Here is a 19,510-nt window from a genome sequence, read left to right on the forward strand (position 1 = left end):
TTATTATATAACTTCATTTACAATAATTTTTGTCACTGTAAAAGTAATACTTGTTTTACTCTAGAAAAATGTTTAGATAAAAATCGTTTTTCTAAAAGAAAGAAAAATCACTTACCCCCCCAAGACAATACTGTTAATATTTTTGTACCTATCCTTGCAGTATATATATTTTTAAGTCATCTCTATGCCCAACATGGGGCTTGAACTCATGAACCTGAGATCAAAAGTCTCATGCTCTACTGACTAAGCCAGCCAGGCACACCTGTGGTATTTTTTTTAATACCAAATATGGACACATCTTTTTACAAAAATAAGATTTACATTTTTTCTTCCCATAAAATATTCCTCTATACAAGGTACTATCCAATCACATGATTCTATCATCATCTCTTTGATGAACTCCCTATTAGTGAATAACTAGGTTGTTTGCAGTATTTCACTGTTAGAAACAATAACCACTAATTCATTCAACGGCTACTATGGAACACTTGCTGTCCCCAGCCATTATGCTAGGTGCTGGGGATGCAGTGGTGAACAAGAAAGATTCCCCACCCTCAAGAACTTAACGTTCTAGTGCAGGAAAGACAAAGCAAACAAGGAAACATAAATGAAGTACAAAGAAGGAAATTTAACAGAGTAATGACAGTGAATAACCAAGAAGGACCTCTTTAGCTAGGCTAGTCAGGGAATGCCTCTCTGAGAAGGTGACATGTGAGCTAAGAGGTAAGAAGCTTCATGAAGAGCAAAGGCAGAAGCAATCCCAAAGGTCAGGTAGGGGGGCACCTACTCACAGTAATCAGTGTGACTACAGCTTCTAGGGACAGAGGAGGTGCTATAGGCTCAGGCTGCAGAGATAGAAGCCGGCCGGCTCAGTCAGGGCCTTCTGGTCAAGCATAAGGGACCAGACTTGACCCAAAGAGCAGTGGAAAGCTACTGAAGGGTTTTAAGCCAGGGGTGACATGATTCAGTATCCACGTTTCAAAGAGAATCTGGCTGCTGTGTAGAGAAGTATAGAGAAGCAGCAGGTGTGGGGGTTGTTAAAGCGGCCCAGTTAGGGAATGGCAGCCAGGGGCTTAGATTCGGGTGGGAACAGAGAGTGCTAAATTGCTTAGCACCCAAAGGATGAAGAGAACAGGAAGAATCTTGGCTCAAAAGGGCCGTCAAGCCCATCAAAGTTGACAGCTTCATGTTGATCTCATTTTTACATAGAACAGGAGAAAGAGCTGGGCTTCAGCTACACAGCAAATATGTAAAGCCTGTGAAGAACCATTTCTTGACCACGAGTTAGGCACTGGATATGGGTGTAAATGTAACTGGAATTACTTTCCTTGGGGAAAAAGTCCCTCCTGTCTAGGTAATGTAGGCAGTCTTTCTTGGATACTGGGTGGGATGAGGAAGGCAAGATGGATTCTCTGGTATACTGAGGAGTCTGGGATTTTCATTCTAGAATACTTTCACTGAAATTCTTCAGTTGCTGGGAATAGGGGTCCACTACCTTGCAAAGACTTCAAAGAGCTGTAATAAATCATAAAGGAAACAAGAACGTGTCTATCTCCAGGTGTCTGCTGGGCATTTCCTCTGAAGTATGATGTCACCATGCCTTCAAAGACAGCGAATCCAGAATATTAGCTTGAGGCAGGTGCCAGGACCTGAAGTGGCTCCAACCAGAGGGCACGTCCCTGAGAACAAGCATGTGCAGGACCAGAACAGCACCGACAGCAAAGCCGGGGCCCCCATGCCAGATCATTTGGACATACACGCCCACTCTTGTATACAGCAGCACTGGCACCCAGGGGCAGGGCTATAAAAGCCAACATTCTCTCCATCTTATATCTGGATCAAAGGAAGCAAACTGTGGCAGGAAAGATGGTAAAGAACAAATAATTCAAACATCCTTTCTATTCGGCACTAGAATGAACCACCTGTCTACCACCTATGACAGACACCCTAAACCCTTCTCACGCCCCTTAGAGGAGTTATGAACTGTGTTTCACCAAGTACCCCTACCGCCCACCACAAAATCCTCACTCTTCACCACGGCTGAAAAGCCCAGTATGATTCTGGTCCCACTGCGGTCCTCTGAGCTCATCTCCTGCTCTTCCTTTTGCTCACTCCATGCCAATGACATTGACTTCTTGTTCTTCCTTGAACATGCGAAGTGCTCTTCCCTCTGATCATCAGATGGTGCCTGCCCTCGCTGCCTCTGGGTCTCTGCTCCAGCACCCCTTCTCAGAGGGGCGCCCCTGCCCTGCCCTGTACCCCCTGACCCTTGGCCTTGCCTTACTTTCTCCATAGTGCCTATTCACATGTATGTACTTGGTTAAGGTACTGGAAGGGGTGGGGGCATGGGGGGGTGGGAACGGACAACATCAGTTTTGTTTGCTGCAGTATCCCAGTGCTTAGAAGAGTAGCTGGTATACAGTAGGTTTTCTATAATTAAGAAACTCATTTAATTGAGAGCAAGGGCAGAAGTACCTGCTACAGCAAACACAGGTGTTTGGCTATTTTAGGGACCAAAGGGTTTGGAAGATGAAGTAAAATTTCTCTTCTGAGATACATTGGGAATATCAGCTCTTCTTCTGCCACACCCCAGATTCCCATTCCTTCTTTCTTGGGACTTTAGTAAAATTACAGGACAATGGAGTGAGCATGAGTCAGTGCAAAGATCCCTGAAGTGGAAGTCTAGTTCTTGCTCTCCCAGTAATTCGCTTCCGTGATCTTGGGACAAATGACTCGGCCTACAAAATTAGGAGGGTTATAGTTCAGGATGAGCAAATGCTTCTCTGAAGTACCCCTAACTTCAGAGGCAGAAGAGAATAAATGGGTAACCTCAGGGGTCTAGATGAGTTACCTCAAGTCCCATATAGTCTACAAATCCTTAGAATCTCTTTTATCTTAAAAATGCATGCATAATTTGCATTGTACTCCAAAACATGTCTGTTACTAAAACATTTTTAATGTTTTAATTTAATTTTTTAATTTAATTTTTTTAAAGTAATCTTGCCACCTAATGTGGGGCTCGAACTCACAATCCCGAGATCAAGAGTTGCATGCTTTATCGACTGAGCCAGCCAGGCACCCCTAAATGTTTTAATATTAAAAGGGTATCATTTAGAAATATATACTAAAATATTTATAGATGAATAATATGAAGTCTGAGGTTTGGTTCAGAATAATCTGGCAGGAAGAGGTGCAGGTAGAGAAATAGAGAAAACAAGGAAACCATGAGTTGATACTTTTTGAAGCTTGGGAAGGGGGGCGGTTATTATACTATTTTCTAGACTTTTAAAGAATGCTAAAAACTAAAAGAGAAATCTTGAAACAGCCAGAGGAAAGGGCTAGATTACCTGCAATGGAACAAAAATTAGAATGACAGCATGCTTCTTTTAGCAACAAAGAAAACCAGAAGACAATACTATGGTATTTTCGAAATGCTGGGAAAGAAACTGTTGGTCTAGAATTGAGTCACTAACAGTGTCCCCTGGCTGGCTCAGTTGGTGGAACATGTGACTCTGGATCTCAGGGTTGTGGGTTCAAGTCCTACGTTGGGTGTACAGATTACTCTAAAAAAATATAAAATCTTTTTAAAAAATTGTGTCACTTGTAAAGCTACCTTGCAAGAACGGGGGTAAGAAAATGTCATTACAAACAAACAAAAACCAAGAGAGCATAGCATGAAGATAACTGGCACTAAAGAAACTTCTAAAAAGTGTACTTAGGGATGAAAAAAAACGAAGGAATGGGGAGCATATAACACTGCATGTAAATCTACGCTGCATAAAGTAACAACAGTAATCATAGTATCTAAATTTTGGGTTAGGGGCGCCTGGGTGGCACAGCGGTTAAGCGTCTGCCTTCGGCTCAGGGCGTGATCCCGGCGTTATGGGATCGAGCCCCACATCAGGCTCCTCCGCTATGAGCCTGCTTCTTCCTCTCCCACTCCCCCTGCTTGTGTTCCCTCTCTCTCTGGCTGTCTCTATCTCTGTCGAATAAATAAATAAAATCTTTAAAAATAAATAAATAAATTTTGGGTTAAAAAAAGAGAATTAAAATATACACTAACAAAAGTCTGTAAAGTGAAGTGAAAGGGGTGGTAATTAGAATTCATGTTGATGCTGGAGGGAAAGTTAAAATGTTGTTTCACTTTAAACCCTGTTAAGCTCAACATGCGTGATAAAAGTCTATCTTCTGGACAAATACCATATGATTTCATTCATATGAGGAATTTAAGAAAGAAAACAAATGAACATAGGGGAAGGGAAGGAAAAATAAAATAAGATGAAAACAGAGAGGGAGGCAAACCATAAGACTCTTAACTCTAGGAAACAAACTGAGGGCTGCTGGAGGGGAGGGGGGTGTAGGGCTGGGGTAACTGGGTGATGGGCATTAAGGAGGCACTTGATGGAATGAGCACTGGGTGTTGTATACAACTGATGAATCACTAAATTCTACCTCTGAAACTAATAATACACTTTACATTAAACTGAATTTAAATTAAAAAAATTTTTTAAAAAGTCTACTTTCTGGTAACTAGCCTGAAGAAACACTTACACCTATATATAAAGAAATGTATATAAGAATGTTCACGGTAGCATTGTTTGAATAGTAAACAATTTTGGAAATGATTTAAATGACAATCTACCAAGGGTTATAAGACTGCAGCAGATCTGCGTGTACCACCATACCGAGAAGGGAAAAGAGCAAGTTGCAGAAACTGTATATACCTGTATCTATCTATATGATATATATCATAAATTATATATTATATAACATATATGTTTTATGTGTACTGCAAGAGAATACAGGACTACAGCAAACAGACAGGGAGAAGTGGGGAGAGAAGCCAGACTTGGCAGTGAATAGAACTTTACCCTAAAAATAAAAACAAAAACAAAACCTTTATCTTTATCAATAATGTTTCTATTTATTTGCAAACAGACTATATTCATGTATTTCTTCTTGTAAATATAAGTTAATTGTAAAATACTTTACTGTAATAAAAAAGAACACAAAACTCCAAGTTCTTAGGGGACAGGGTGTTTCTCCCTTGAATACCACTGCAGCTAGCAGCTGACAGCACATGATAAATGTTGAGTGATTACAACATTTTTGTTAGCTGTGTTTTTCTCTAACTAGCATGACAATGGATAACTCGTCTTCTTCCTCCTACCTAGCCCCATTTTCTACTTTTATTTATTTAGTCTTCCAAGATTTTATTTTAAGTGATCTCTACACCCAACATGGGGCTCGAACTCAACGACCCCAAATCAAGAGTCACACGTTCCTCCGACTGAGCAAGGCAGGTGCCCCATTTTCTACTTTAATATATAACATTTATAATAGTAAAAATGTACTTTATTTGAAATAACAAAATAGGTCCTTAAGGAATCTCCCCCCCTTTCTGTCTTGCCCCATTGCCTTGTGCACCCAGAGCTCAGGGACAAGGCTCGGACTCACCATTCTGTAACAGCTCCACATCATCCTCATGTATTTGACTCATGCTTAGCTTCTTAGCTGTTAATCCTGAAGATAGGACAGATGCAAAGTCACTCCAGAATTCCTGGCCCTTTTGGCCACCCTTACCCATTCCGTACCAAACAAGGAAGCTTGTAAACCAGTCCTAGCAAGAAATGTTTCTATGAGATGCCTTGTAGTCTATGTGCCAGCGTTCTAGGGGAAGAACAACCCTCAGAGTGGCGGTGACCCAGGAAAATGTTGTTGGCATGTGACAAGTAGGGCACGAACCCAGGATGTCAAACTCCATGGGGTTCCCACACCAAAAGAAAAATGGACAAAGGGCATGAGGCAATTAATTTGCAAAAATAAAATAAGCATTGCCAAGGAACATAGGAAAACAATATTTCACTTCACTTCTGATAAAAAAAAATATTCATCAGAACAACAACTCTTTTTGCCTATCAAATTGGTAATGATTTTTAAAATATTACCCAGAGTTGGCAAATATCTGCAAAATGGAAACTTGCATGCAGAACTGGTAACAATGGAAAACAATTCAAACTTTTTTTTTAAGATTTATTTTATTTCAGAGAGAGAGAGTGCGCACAGGGGAGAGGGGCAGAGAGAGATAGAAACACACGCAGACTGCGTGCTGAGTATGGAGCCTGACATGGGGCTCGATCTCATGACCCTGAGATCAGACCTGAGCCAAAACCAAGAGTTGGATGCTCAACCGACTCTGCTACCCAGGCACCCTGTGATTCAAACTTTTTAGATGGCAGTTAAAGCAGCAAAATCCTTAAAATTTTGCATACCCTTTGGGCCTAGCAATTCTACTTATGAAGAAATTTATCTTAAAATAATCATGATGGCATGTAGAGATTTAATCACCATGTCCCTGCTTATAAAAACAAAAGATGAGGTGGGCTACTTAAAAACAAAAAACAAAAATGACACAGTCTCAATATTCAAAAATAAGGAAGGATTAAGTAGTTTCATAAATCCACCCATAAATGGAATTAATATTACACAGGGGTGAAAAGCAATGCTGAAGGGCACGTTAATGGCACATATTGGCGACACAGAAAGGGAAAACAACAGTAGACCAAACTTCATGTTTTTAAAATGGCTATGTGTGTGTGAGTGTATGTGTGAGTAGTATATTCTTAGGGGAAAATTCTAGAATGTTAACAGTGGTTAAACCCAAATGCTAGAATTTCTGGCATTATTTATTTTTTTCTTTTTTGCCAATCTGAATTTTTTAGGTTTTCTAACATTCACACATACTGTACTACTATCCTTGTTTAAAACAAAAATATTTTTGAAAATCCATAGGGTTCCTGTGAAAGCAATAGTTTTTCCCCTTCCAAACGAATATGGTTCTCTTCTGCACTCTACAGAGTGCAGACCATGTGGGTGGATCCTCACAGAGTGGGGCAAAGGCACAAAGCCTTCTCTTCCTCCTCTAGCTTTCTAACAGGGACTTCGAGCCTGGTCACAGGACAACCTCTCTAATCAGATCCGAGCTAGGGAAGGAGGTGACCGGCTTCACGGTACCGTGGTTCTGGCTTAGCCCTTGCAGAAGGTCAAGGAGGGCTCCCCTGCTGAAGAGAAGAGGGAGGGGTGGCCAGGAGGAAGCATCTTACCTATGAAGTTGATGGCAGCTGCCCTTAGGAAGGACTGAGGGCTCTTCAGGAAGCCAAAGCTCTGGCACAGTAAGTCCCCCACCAGCTGTGTTTTGCTTGTGCTCACCTGTGAAGCCAAAGAGGGGTGGTACTGACCAGGAGCTAGGGGTGGGGGGCCCTAGAAATACTCCTAACCCTCTCACCCTGTCCACAAGCAGCACTGTTCTGTCTTCAGGCAGCTGAAGGTGCTTGAATGTGTAGCCGCAGACACCCAGACCCCAGGAAGAGGGAAGACTTAGCAGGAAGATCATAGAGAGAATTTTGCTCCTTCATACCAACATGATAAGGGAAGAAACAACTGATTTGGAGTCAGGAGACCCGGGATTGAATCCTGGCCCTGACACCGGCTTCAGTTTTCTCATCTTTAACAGTTGAAATAAAACCTGCCCAACTTCTTTTACATAATTGTAAGGCTCTAATGGGATAACAGATATAGAAGTGCTTGTAAACTGTAAAGTGCTCTACCTATGGAAGGTAAAATAAGCATCAAAATCCATAGTATTAAAATTACTAATGTTGGTTCCTAACCTACTTGCTTAGCCCTTAAATATTTACTTTTCCAGAAGGATTCCTGATCCTGCCCTGTTCTCAACTTTGTAGGAGCCGCAGACCCTTAACACCATGACTACTGACCAAAAGCCCTGATGACTCCTGCCTACATCTTTTCCTACCAGCTGTAACCAGAAAACTTCTGTCCCACTGCTATCTACTACCCTCACATGACCTTCCTCACCTCTGAAAGCAGAGACTGGGATGCTGCTAAGAGAATCAGAGATGAAGAATGAGGGACTGGCAGCCCAAATGTGGATTCTCAGAGTTTGCTCATGATAAAGAATGAGAATCAAGGAATGAAAAGAATGTATCTTCTGTCAGCCTTCCCCTATTTAGCCTCTCAGCCTGCCTCTGAGTCCCTAACCTGAGTACTGTGGCCTGTCTTCTCAGAGACTCTTACTCACCAGGTACCTGCACGTTTCTTCCAATACCTGGATGTGATCGCTGAGGGTGGTATGCCGGAATGTCTGTGTGAGTGATGACCAGCCAATCACATTGGTCCACTCGGTCAGGGCCCCACCGCAGGCCTACATGATGGAGAGAAGGGAATTCCCAAAGCCTCTCTCCTATGGCTGTACAGAGCCAGGCCAGGCAGCTAAGCAGAAGACCACAAAGCTAGCCCCCAAGGGGCATCGTTGTGGGTTCGTAGGTGGGATCAGGTGAAACATGGGACCTTGTTCATGACATGGGACATGAATACCTTCAGGAAGCAGAACCATATCAGGATGAGATCAATGGCACCCAAAAGAGGGTAAAGGGGCTCAGAGCCAGCCTGAAGGATGACACCAAGGAGGTGGATATAAAATGTACAGCCAAGGCTGGGCTCATGAAAAAGGGCCAAAGGCTATGCTCTAGCAGAAAGAGGGATGAATCAGGCTGAGGTTGGCAGCACAGAGGTCACCAGTACCTTGACTACCTCGGTGTTGTTATCCTGAATGCTAAGCAGCAGTGGGACTAGAAAAGTGTAGATCTCTCTTCGGGTGGAGAGTCCAGGCTTGAATTTGTCAACCTGACGCAACATGTAGCCCAGGGCAGAGGTGGCCGAAATCTTCACCTGGTCCCTCTCCTGCCAGACAGAGCAAAATGGAGCTAAGGCAGCTGTGGCTTCCCTCTGGCCCTGCCTGGCCTGGTTTCCATACTCCCACATCTCACTTCCATGTCCAAAGTACACGGATGGCATTGTGTTACATAATGCAAAGCCATCGTGGTTTGTGTATCTGAGTAATTCTCTTTAGAGCCGCAGAGCTACTAAGTCCCTTTGTTAAGGCACAGAGCTAGGGAAACCAAGACCATAGTTTCAGATCTGCCCTGGACCATATCTACAACTTGTAACTTAATTCTCCCCTAGGGATTTAGCTTTAAAATATATGTATTTTTAAGAATACATACGGTTATCCTAGTTATGCTGTGAATAAAATTGCTTAATCTATATATTGGTTTGTATTAATTAACAATGGTCATAAACAGCTAAACTATACACTTTCAAGAGTATATATTAATTGAACAAACATTAACTGAGTACCTATCATGAGCTAGGCATAGTGCCAAATAACAGAGACATGGTGGGACAAACAGATAGTCCCCGAACTTGTAGGATTTGGGAAGCAGATATTTTAACAAATTGGATGTACACATTATTATTTTTTGCCCAGTGAACAAAATAGCCAGAGAGATGACTCAATGTCAGTACTTTAACTAAAAAGTATCACAGGCAGATCAGCTCAAGATCAATGACTGAGTATTATTACTTCAGTTATCCCTTCTTGCCCCAAATTCCTGAAAGAAATAGTAGAGATATGGTTTTTGTAAATCCATTACGGATCTGAAATAGTAGATGGGATCCCCCCACAAGAACTAGAGTACGCCTGAAAGACAAACAGCAGACAGGAATTAACGTTGAAACCACCGCCTAAAGTTTGGGCAAGAACAGACTGCTGGAGGAGGTGGGTATGTTCTGGGAATGTTCCAAGCTTAACAGCTGGGAATACAGGGAACAGAAGGGGATGCTGGGCAACCGACAGGGTGGTCATTTGGAGTGCTGTAGTTCAGGCATACAATCTCCTTCCACCTTCTCCTTGCACCCTGCCCTCCCAATATCCTCCTTATTAAGTAGCAAGCAGCAGGGGAATATAACACCCCAACAGAGCAGGGAGTGTACTGTCTAGACCAGAGTGAGGATGGTGCCCTGGGTGTCTGGCAATACCCAGGAAGAGCAGGGAGCCCGATAGTCAAAAGACTCGCTATTGGCACATCCAAATGTCCACATATCTCTGGCCGCTTCCCCGTAATTACTGAAGTCGGACTGCAGTAATAGGTATTACTTTCACAGAGGGCCAGTTAAAAGTCAGTAATGTAAAATTTCCAGAACTTACTGCCAAGACTCTTCAAACGTTTAGGAAAACCAGCACCACAAGAGAAAAAAAAAAAAAAAGAAACCTGCAACGTCCAAGGGCACAATTAATAATATAATAAAAACAAAACTTCAGAGAAAGTATAACTGAATCCTCAGGAAGATTATGTTAAAAAAGTTATTGAGGACATTTTTTAAACTTTGAAATTATAAGTAAATAAGTAGACAAATAAATACAGTCAAAGGTAAGGCAGTGTCCCTATAGAATAATGTAATAGGTAGTCAGATACCACACGATCAACCAGAAGAAAAAAATGAAGAGGACCTGCTTCATAAAATTTTTTTTAAAATGTAATAAAAATTCAATAGGTGGGTTGAATAGCAGAATAACCACAGCTAAAGTAAGAAGGGAATCAGCCCAGAAATTCTTCCAAGGTAGACAAAGAGAGGAGAAATAGAAAATAAAAATTAAGAAACACAGAGAATAAATCTAAAGAAATCCCAAAGAATAGGACAGAAAGAAGAGAGAAAAGAGGATACACCAACAAAATAAAGAAGAATAGTTTATAAATGATTAAACTACTGAGCTTTGCCTAAGTAAGTTCCTATGAGTAGGTGAGTAGTAAAGCAGCACCAGGAACCCAGATCCTATGACCTCTGGGTCAGGGTTCTTTTCATTCTGCCAGGTTTCATTGTATAAATGATGACAATTTACTATTCCTTGATTAGACCATAAATCAACTTTCCATTCTAGCAATATGGAAGAAAAGATAACCTGACAACTTTCCCACTATAAATAACTTTAAATGCTAGATAAAATATACAAAATACTTTTTTAAATGCTGAGCTTTAAGAAAATAAGATCCCCAGACGCCAAAGATGAAGAGGTTGCTGACCCTCCAGCTACTGCAGGGACAGGCAGATATCACTGGTCTCAATAACCTAGGGTCACATCTGTTCATACCTGCTGGTCTTCCTAGCCTGCCTTACAAGGCAACCAGAAGCTGAGAAGCAAGCACCATGGACAGACAGACAGCTCCAAGAGAAGCCTTCTACTTAATGCTCAAAGAGCCAGAAAGGCAAATCAAAATGCTCAAAGAGAATAGGGAAATCCCTCATTTCTTTTTTCTTCCCTCTATTCTCCTATATCACAGTTCTAAAACAAGCCCCATGGGAGTCTATAGGAGCCAAAACTCTCAGGGAGGGGAAACTGACTCTCCGTTTGAAGGAGCTTAGGGCCCAAGAGGATGGACAAACCCCCTTTGCTTTATTTCCTCTGCCCTCATGCCACTTGGCCCAGATGTGAGCATAGTCACAGAAGTGCCTGACATTGCAGAGTAACTAAAGCACCAGCCCTTTTTGCGAGACAACTGGAAAAAGGGAACCCCAAAGAACTGTAAAACCAGGGAAGTCACAGAGAGGGAGGAGCTAGGGACAGTGCCCCTATAAAGTTGTTTATGAACTCCTGTGCTCACTCCACGCATAGACCTGACTGTAAACCACATACTAGACTTTGAAAACTGAACTACAGAAGAGACAACGGTTCAGATCCCAGGCTGGCCAGTGGGTGGCACAAACTCAGAAGAGCAAAGGCTATGAATTCAAAACTGACATTGAAATCACAGCCCCCACACACAGAAGGCTAGTCAGAACTTGCAGCCTGAAGTTAAACAGATCAATTGCTGCTAACACAATAATATCAACATTCTCCATAGGACTTAAGTGACACCCAGAGTCATATAACCTAATATTCATAATGTCCATGATACAATCCCAAAATTACTCAGCATGCAAAGGCTGAAAGCAGTTATTATACAAAATGCACAAAAAAGCAACAATGAATACTCTTGAAATAAATACAGAAATAAAAATTTTCAGCAAAGAAACAATATATCAAAAAGAAACTTGAGAACCAAGAAATACGAGACTGGGTACATTCATTGGCAAAACAGATATCGGAGGAAAGTGAACTTGAACACAGAGCAATAAAAAGTATCTAGTCTGAACAAAAAAAGAAAAAGTGATTGAAAATGAACAAAATCCTGGGACCTATGGGACAATAACAAAAAGCCTAAATATTTGTGCCATCAGATTTCTAAAAGGAGAGGGCAAAGTATAGTGCTGAAAAAACTTGAAAGAAATAATGGTTGAAAACTTCTCAAGTTTGGTGAAAGACATAAACAGAGATTTCAAGAAACTCAGAGAACTCAACCAGGCTAAGCCCAAAGTAATCCATGCCAACACCTCCTAATCTATTTAAAGGTAAAGACACATGTGAGGCAAAATAAAGACATTTTTAGACAAAGACTGAGAGTGTTTCCTATTAACAGACCCTTGAGGAAGAAAACACAAAGGAAGAAGAAAAAAAAATGTATCCGGAGGGGAGCAGAGAGCTGTGAGAAGAAAAGGAAGGCAAAGACGTTTGTCCATGTTTATAAATCGAAGTAAGTATTAATTGTACAAAACAATAACAACGATTATGCTGGTAACGATGACATAAAGACCAAATCCAGGGATTTTAAAAGACTGTGGAACTAAAATCCTAGACAATGTTAATCCATAATATGGGAGAGTGTCATTATAGCTAAATCTTTCTTTTTTTAAAAAAAGATTTATTTATTTTAAAGAGAGAGAGAGCATGTGAGTGTGGGGGGACAGAGAGAGAATCTCAAGCAGACTCCCCACTGAGCATGGAGCCAGATGCAGGGCATAATCCCACAATGCTGAGATCATGACCAGAGCTGAAACCAAGAGCTGGACACTCAATGGATTAAGTCACCCAGACACCCCAGAGTTACAGCATTCTAAGCAGGGCATTCTAAGGTCCTTATATTTTGGGTGGATGATAAAGATATTATCCTTAGCCTTTGTTAAGTATACATGGTGAATTTTAAAACATGTAAAAATGGATAAATCAGGGGGTGCCTGGGCAGCTCAGTCTGTTAAGCATCTAACTTTTGGTTTCAGCTCAGGTCATGATCTCAGGGTCATGAGATCAAGCCCTGCATCTGGCTCCATGCTCAGAGGGGAGTCTGCCTGAGAGTCTCTCTCTCTCCCTCTGTCCCTCCCCCACCTCAAATAAATAAATAAAATCTTTTTTTTCAAAGATTTTATTTATTCATTTGACAGAGATAGAGACAGCCATGAGAGAGGGAACACAAGCAGGGGGAGTGGGAGAGGAAGAAGCAGGCTCCCAGCGGAGGAGCCTGATGTGGGGCTCGATCCCAGAATGCCAGGATCACGCCCTGAGCAGAAGGCAGACGCTCAACGACTGAGCCACCCAGGCGCCCCTCAAATAAATAAATAAAATCTTAAAAAAAAAAAAGAAAAAAATAGATGAATCAGACATTGACCCTGCCATCATGGAGTGTCCAGGCTCACAAAAGAGATGAGATCAATACAAAACTAATTCAAATCCAAAGTTCTAAAAATTACAGAGTTATAGATGCCAGAATAGGGGCATTGAAAGCATGCGTCAAGTTTCTTGGCTCTAAAATTCTATGATCTGTAGGGAGGCTAAGACGTGGAGTGGATTGCTCTGGGCAGTTCAGACTCCTGATCCTTTGGGTCCTTTCGACAAGGTTGCTAGCATTCTGGGGTCCCTGTGTTGTCTAGGAAGAGGGTAGAGTTGTGGGTTGTCTCCCCACTCTTCACTCCAGAACAAATTTCATAGCAGCATGTCATTTTTTTTTCCTTCAGTGGCTCCTGGTGAGAGAATAGGTAGATGAGTGTGCGCTAGGTCTGTCTGTAATAGGGAATGCATCCGGGACGATTTTATGCATGGGTTCAAGTAGCCAAGTCTCCTTTTGGCTGCCCTTCCATGACTTCAGCCTTCCACCAAGTCCCATAGACCCGCCCCAGTACCCTCAGCTCAGTTTCCAGGATTCCTCTTCAGCCCCAGCCCATACTGTTCCCAACTGATCCTAGGGATTTAAACCCATACATCATTGATGAGTGGACGCAGTTGCTTGGAGATGCTGCAAAAGACAACCTTGGTGTCCTCTCCGTTCCCATGACAGATGATGTTCCGTAGGCTTTTTACTGCCTGCACTGTCACTCGCGCTTCATTCTTCAGCAAGTCTCGCAAGAATGGAACCTGGCCCTTCAGAGATTCTGACTGTTTGGAAGAAGCCAGAGATCACTCACCACCTGGGGATCATGCAACACTCTGGGGACAGGGTTTTGGGGAAACAGATGGTGCCTAAGAGAAACAGACATGGGCAATCCAGGGACTGGATGTGCCTGGGAAGTAGAAGGCTGGTGCTCATGGGGTTTGGGAGGCCTGATGACCAGTCTATGTGAGTCTACAAACCAGATGTTGTGCTGCCCTAGGATGGGAGATTGGGGAACATGCTAAACCCAAGGTAACTAAGAGACCCAAGGGAGGTAAATTAAATGCTTCAGGGACTAACACTTGATTCCCATTTGGTCCTCCCCACTCTTACTTGTCCTGGGTGCAGTGCCAGGTTACTGATTCCACGAAGCCCAACTTCCTTCATAATGAGATTGGGCTCTTTGACCCACTTGATAAGATTGCCCAAAAAGTCTTGCCCCAGAGTCTGAGCCACTGATCGGTGCCAGAGGAGCTGTGGGTATGAGGAGACTACAGCTATGGATGGAGAAAAGGTTATGAGTACCCAGCACCCACCTCAGCCCTCCCTCAGGTCCCATACTCAGGTAAGGAGTGTGTCCAGTTGAGAGCAGTGGCAGATCTGCACATGGGGTGGAGACTAAGGTAAGGACAGAGGGTATCCTGATAGGAGGACGGAATATAATGCTGATAAGGTTTGAATTTTGAGTCAGATGCTCGGATCCATGGATCATTCTGGAGGTTGAGATATTGGCCCCCTCCTCAGGATTTCCTGCCTCCTTTAATCAGGCACCTGAGTGCCAGAGAAGGGAACACCATTTTAAATGTCTCAGTCTTATTCTTTCCTCTTTTGGGGGCTAGTTATTTAACATTTCTGTTAAATGCTCCTCAGCCCAGGAAATGAATGGCTCAGGCTGTGGACCTTTTCCCAGGCTTCACCTGTGCATAGAAGGTCCTGGCCAGGATCTTCCGATGATAGTTGGAGCTATAAAGGAGGTTCCTGACGAGGTTGAGGATTCGGTGTAGGATGGCAGGTTCACAGTTCTTCACAATGCCACTGGGGTGGGACAAAGGAAGCCAACAGTTGCTGGGGGGGGGGAGTTGGCAAGGGACTGGAGAGCATGGAACAGGGAAGACGTGAGTGCTGAAGAATCAGGAGACCAGAGGGCTGGGAGGTGGGGAAGGGACAGTTGAAGGCTGGGACTTGGGAAATTGGGGTCAGGAGACTAGAGTGGTGCCAGGGTTACTTGGGAAATAGCCTCACCTTGTCAGGTCCATGATCCCTATGTAGTAAAACTTGGGGCAGGACAGAAGATCCCAGCAGTGATGCTGATTTGCATAGAACACCACTCCATCATAAGCAGCAGCCAAGAATACCAACTTCACTACCTCCAGGGCACAACTGAAAGTCACCACCATTGGGTTTGTGAAAAGAAAGGGACAAAAGGATGGACAACGCATTATGCCCTCACTCGTATCCTGTGTTGGGAAGCCAGGATACAGTTTCCTGCTCTGGTAGCTGTGTTCTGCTTTCCTGGTGACAAAGATTCATGGCTCTATGAAACCCATCTCTGATTGCCCATCCACTCCTTCAACCCTGGCCCTCATCCAACCACAGAGTCTTGTAAAAGAGACTACAGAGAGATCTCAGTGCTGTGGTTTTCCAATTCTGTTCTCTGGGGCACAGAATGGGGTTAGGATATCTCTTCACCTCCACACCCATCTAATCAGAATGTCTCTGCTTATTGGTTTTATTTGTCTTCATTTTACATAAGATTCCATTTGAGTAGAATGTCCTGAGGTTAAAAAAAAAAAAAGTGTGACAATCACACGTTTAGGAGTTCAACCCCCATTTTCAAGATGAGAAAATGGAATCCCAGTCACGACTTGTGCAAGATGGTAGAGCTAGTGACAATGCAATGAGATTCGAATGGCCACAACTGCATGGAGAGAATGACATAGATGTGGGCTTGCCCTGCCACCTACCACCTACTTGAATCTCTTTATGTGCAGTTTTGAACATGGACATGAAGTATTGAGTAGATCAGCTGAAGCATTCATACAAGAAGAGAAATGAGAAGGTTGGAAATATGTGAGACTATTCTAGCACAGGGGTCGTCCATGGCCCTCTGGAACTGGCTAGTCCCAGCCATCCATCATGGGGGGGGTTAGGTTTACCTAGTGGGGTCAAAGGGCTTGCTCTTGCTGCCTGGGCCCCCCTCCTTGCTGTAGACCACCATCTTCTGGGGGACATTTTGCTCAATCACCCAGCAGAGATGACATAGTATAGCCAGCAAGAGCCGGGGGTAGAGCTCCTGGACGGCCTCCTGGCACAGGGACCCTGACAGCATCTCACATAGAGCACATGTCACCTGGGAGACAGTGGAGGAAGACATAAGATGGTCCCACGGCCCCATACACTGAGTCCCACCCTGCCCTCCCCATCAATGCCCAAAGGGCACAGCTCACTCTGACTCAGGCTTGTAAGAAGCACCCAAAGACTGAAAGCCCACCACTCTTCCTTAGGGAAATGAGATTGCACACATGCAATCTGCCTTCTCTTTACTCCTCTGACATCAAAAACAGAATGGGAAGCAACTCTAACTTTTCAGCAGAACATGATTTGGGGACTACTTTGTCTACCCCTGGTAACCAAACTCCTTCTGCCTCCAACCCTCATGCCACCCCCCAGCCCCTGGAAAAAGGAATGCCAGCCCCAGAATCAGGAGACAGAAAAAGCTTCTTAGCTCTAAACATCAGTTTCCTCATCCATAAAATGGGATCAATCCCTGTTCTCTCTACATCACTCAGTTCTTAGATATACAGGTGGGAAAAGGAGGTTAAAATGCAAATCGAAAGTATAGTATTGTTTTTTAAGATTTACTTATTTTTATCTGAGAGAGAGAAAAAAAGCATGAGCAGGAGGAGAAGCAGAGGGACAGTGAGAGAGAGAGAATCTCAAGCAGACTCCCCACAGAGCAGGCAGCCGAATGGGGGGCTGGATCCCACAACCCTAAAACCAGGACCTGAGCTAAAATCAAGAGTCAGATGCTCAACTGACTGAGCCACCCAGGCGCCCCTCAAATGTACAGTATTAGTGATTGCTCTTCTCTAAGATCTGCTCCCACCCTATGGCCCTTGACCTTCAGCTCTGCCCCCAAGTCCCAGAACAGTAAGTCCTAGTCTCCCCCCTCCCTCATGCTGACCGCCACAGGCTGGAAGGCCATCTCCTTAGTTTCCTCTCTGGAGTGGAGTTTTTCCAGGATGCCTATGAGCAGCTGCAGGACGCTGATTGTGGTCTCTCGCTTGGTGCCAAATGCCTTCCACAGCGCCAGGTTGGTTCTGCAGGACCCAGGAACAGCTATGTCATGGGCCCTGGTAACCAAGGTCCTAGGACGAATCTGGTCTCAGGCCCATGAAGGGCCAGTTCTTGGGGTCTAGACTTGGCCAGAGAACACAGAGATGATTTTGGTGTCAAAGGGAAAGCACCCTTGCATGGTGATTTTTTTGTTGGGCTCAGGCTGAGGGAGGAGAGGGTTTATTGGGCTGGAGAATATGTTCCCAGGCCATGGGACAGGTACCTATCCCAAGGCAGGGGCTTGTTGAGAAGCAAGGGCACGACGTGATGGGTGTTGTTGCCAGCCAACAAGCACATGGCCCGCAGGGTCTCCTCCTTCGTGTTGGGCTCCAGCTGTGAGTTGAGCCGTTCCAGAATCCCCTCCACAATTTCCTCAATCTACAGGGAAGAGCCACAAGAGTCTCAGGGATTGTTTCCTTGCCTCCCCTCCTCCTCCCTAGCTATCAACTCCCAGACTCAAGGGGCTACTTGCAATCCTGACAGTGACTCTCTTCTTAAGGCAGAGTTCTAGGTGCCAGAGGCCAGGTCAGCAGGAGTCTCAAAAACAACTCCAGAAGCTCACTGACGCCTACTAAAACAAAAGGCCTGCCCACAGCCCAAAGTTCAGAGAGTCGCTCCGAGGTTACTCGGGAGACACAAGAGACTCCAGAAAAGAAGGCAAAAACCCTAGAGACACTTCAGGGCTCCCTCACCCCACTGAGATCAACTTTCAACCCGTGAAACTGCAGGGACAGTTGGCATTGGATGTGGGGTACCACAGGACTCTCATTTGGCCCTCAGATTCCTGATATATGGGTCTCTGGGAAGTCCATTTTATTCTAATACCTCCAGGACACACCTCCATTTCTGGTACGTAGACCAGGCAAGTCATATAAATGAGTGAAGGCAACAGGTGTCGGGGGATTCAGAGAGAGGAAAGTCTGGAGAGCCCGAGCCACATATAAAAGGGACAGTGGCCACCCAAAGAGTTGCCCTATGTGGCCTCATTTAAAAAATTTTTTCAGTGGAGTGGGAAATGTGAACTTTTATATGTTATCCTGAAAGAAAATTTACTCATAGGTCAGTCATTCCATGAGCTTGCTGGTTTGCAACCCATAGCCTTACCCTTCACAGTAATCTAAGCCCCCTAACGCCCCTGGCAACCAGGATAAGCCCCCCCACCCACAATACTTCCTTGTGCTCTGGCTACTAGGCCCAGAAGCTGCTTATACTCCTGCATGTGGTTGTCATTAACTGAGGAACCAGCCCCCCAGATACAAGCCACTGTAGTTCTGAGCTCAGGATTACAGATGTCAGAGCTCAGTGGGACTGACCACAGAGAAAATCTAGCCCAAGCCTACATTTTAGAAGTGAATGAATTAAGGTCTCTAGAGGAGAGGGACTTCACAAGACTCTTAAAGATGGTTAGGAATAGAGCCAGGAGAGAACCCAGGCTCCAGGTGTGCAGGGCAGAGCTCCCACCACAGCACCACACTACCTTTATCATGTCTCGGCCCCGCTCTTTCATGACAGCACTCATCAGCTGGGCTGCTGCCAGAGACACCTTGGCCCTGCTGTCGGTCAGGCCCTCCATGGCTGTCAGCACCAGGGTGGTGAGCTGCATCTGGGTGAAGTACTCTGCAAATGCCTGCAACAGGGTGGCGTCAGGCTGCCTGCACCTGGGGCCTTCTGCTTGAGATAGCCTGTACCATCCTTCCTGGGTAGGGTGGGTGGAGAGAGCCTCTCTCGGGAACATGATCTGCTTTTGTCCTAGGCCTGTGCTGTTTGCCTAACTCCTAGAAGACCCTTTCACTGGGAACAGAGACTTTGGGGATGGGAGGGAGAAAACACTGACCTCAGATGCACTGAGGGGCTCACAGGTCAGAGGCTGCAGAGACAAAGTGCTGGGAGAGAAGGACTGAGACCAAGATCCTTAGTGACATATCTTTGAGGCATGGGCTAAATCTACAGATTGCTCACAAAGCATCATTAGCATGAAGCAAATGCTTCCAGGGGGATAGCTAAGAAAGCAGAATTAG

At 44.2% G+C, this 19,510-nt stretch overlaps 1 protein-coding gene and 1 non-coding gene across 2 annotated transcripts in view; both read right to left on the reverse strand.

Moving 5' to 3' along the window:
• The window catches only part of LOC103675769 (maestro heat-like repeat-containing protein family member 7), a 33,181-nt gene that overhangs the window by 981 nt on the left and 12,690 nt on the right, over positions 1-19,510 (reverse strand). The window contains exons 5-8 of the mRNA XM_008704905.2: positions 8,602-8,760; positions 8,099-8,221; positions 7,104-7,209; positions 5,458-5,523 (exon numbers count right to left, since the gene is read on the reverse strand). Of these exons, the coding sequence (XP_008703127.2) occupies positions 5,458-5,523; positions 7,104-7,209; positions 8,099-8,221; positions 8,602-8,760 (454 nt within the window). The remainder of the gene's footprint in view (positions 1-5,457; positions 5,524-7,103; positions 7,210-8,098; positions 8,222-8,601; positions 8,761-19,510) is intronic.
• TRNAK-UUU lies at positions 186-258 on the reverse strand. Its single transcript has one exon. It is a non-coding gene; the product is annotated as a tRNA-Lys (tRNA).

This window comes from Ursus maritimus, unplaced genomic scaffold, assembly GCF_017311325.1.
Source record: "Ursus maritimus isolate PB19 unplaced genomic scaffold, ASM1731132v1 scaffold_26, whole genome shotgun sequence".
Lineage (NCBI taxonomy): Eukaryota > Metazoa > Chordata > Mammalia > Carnivora > Ursidae > Ursus > Ursus maritimus.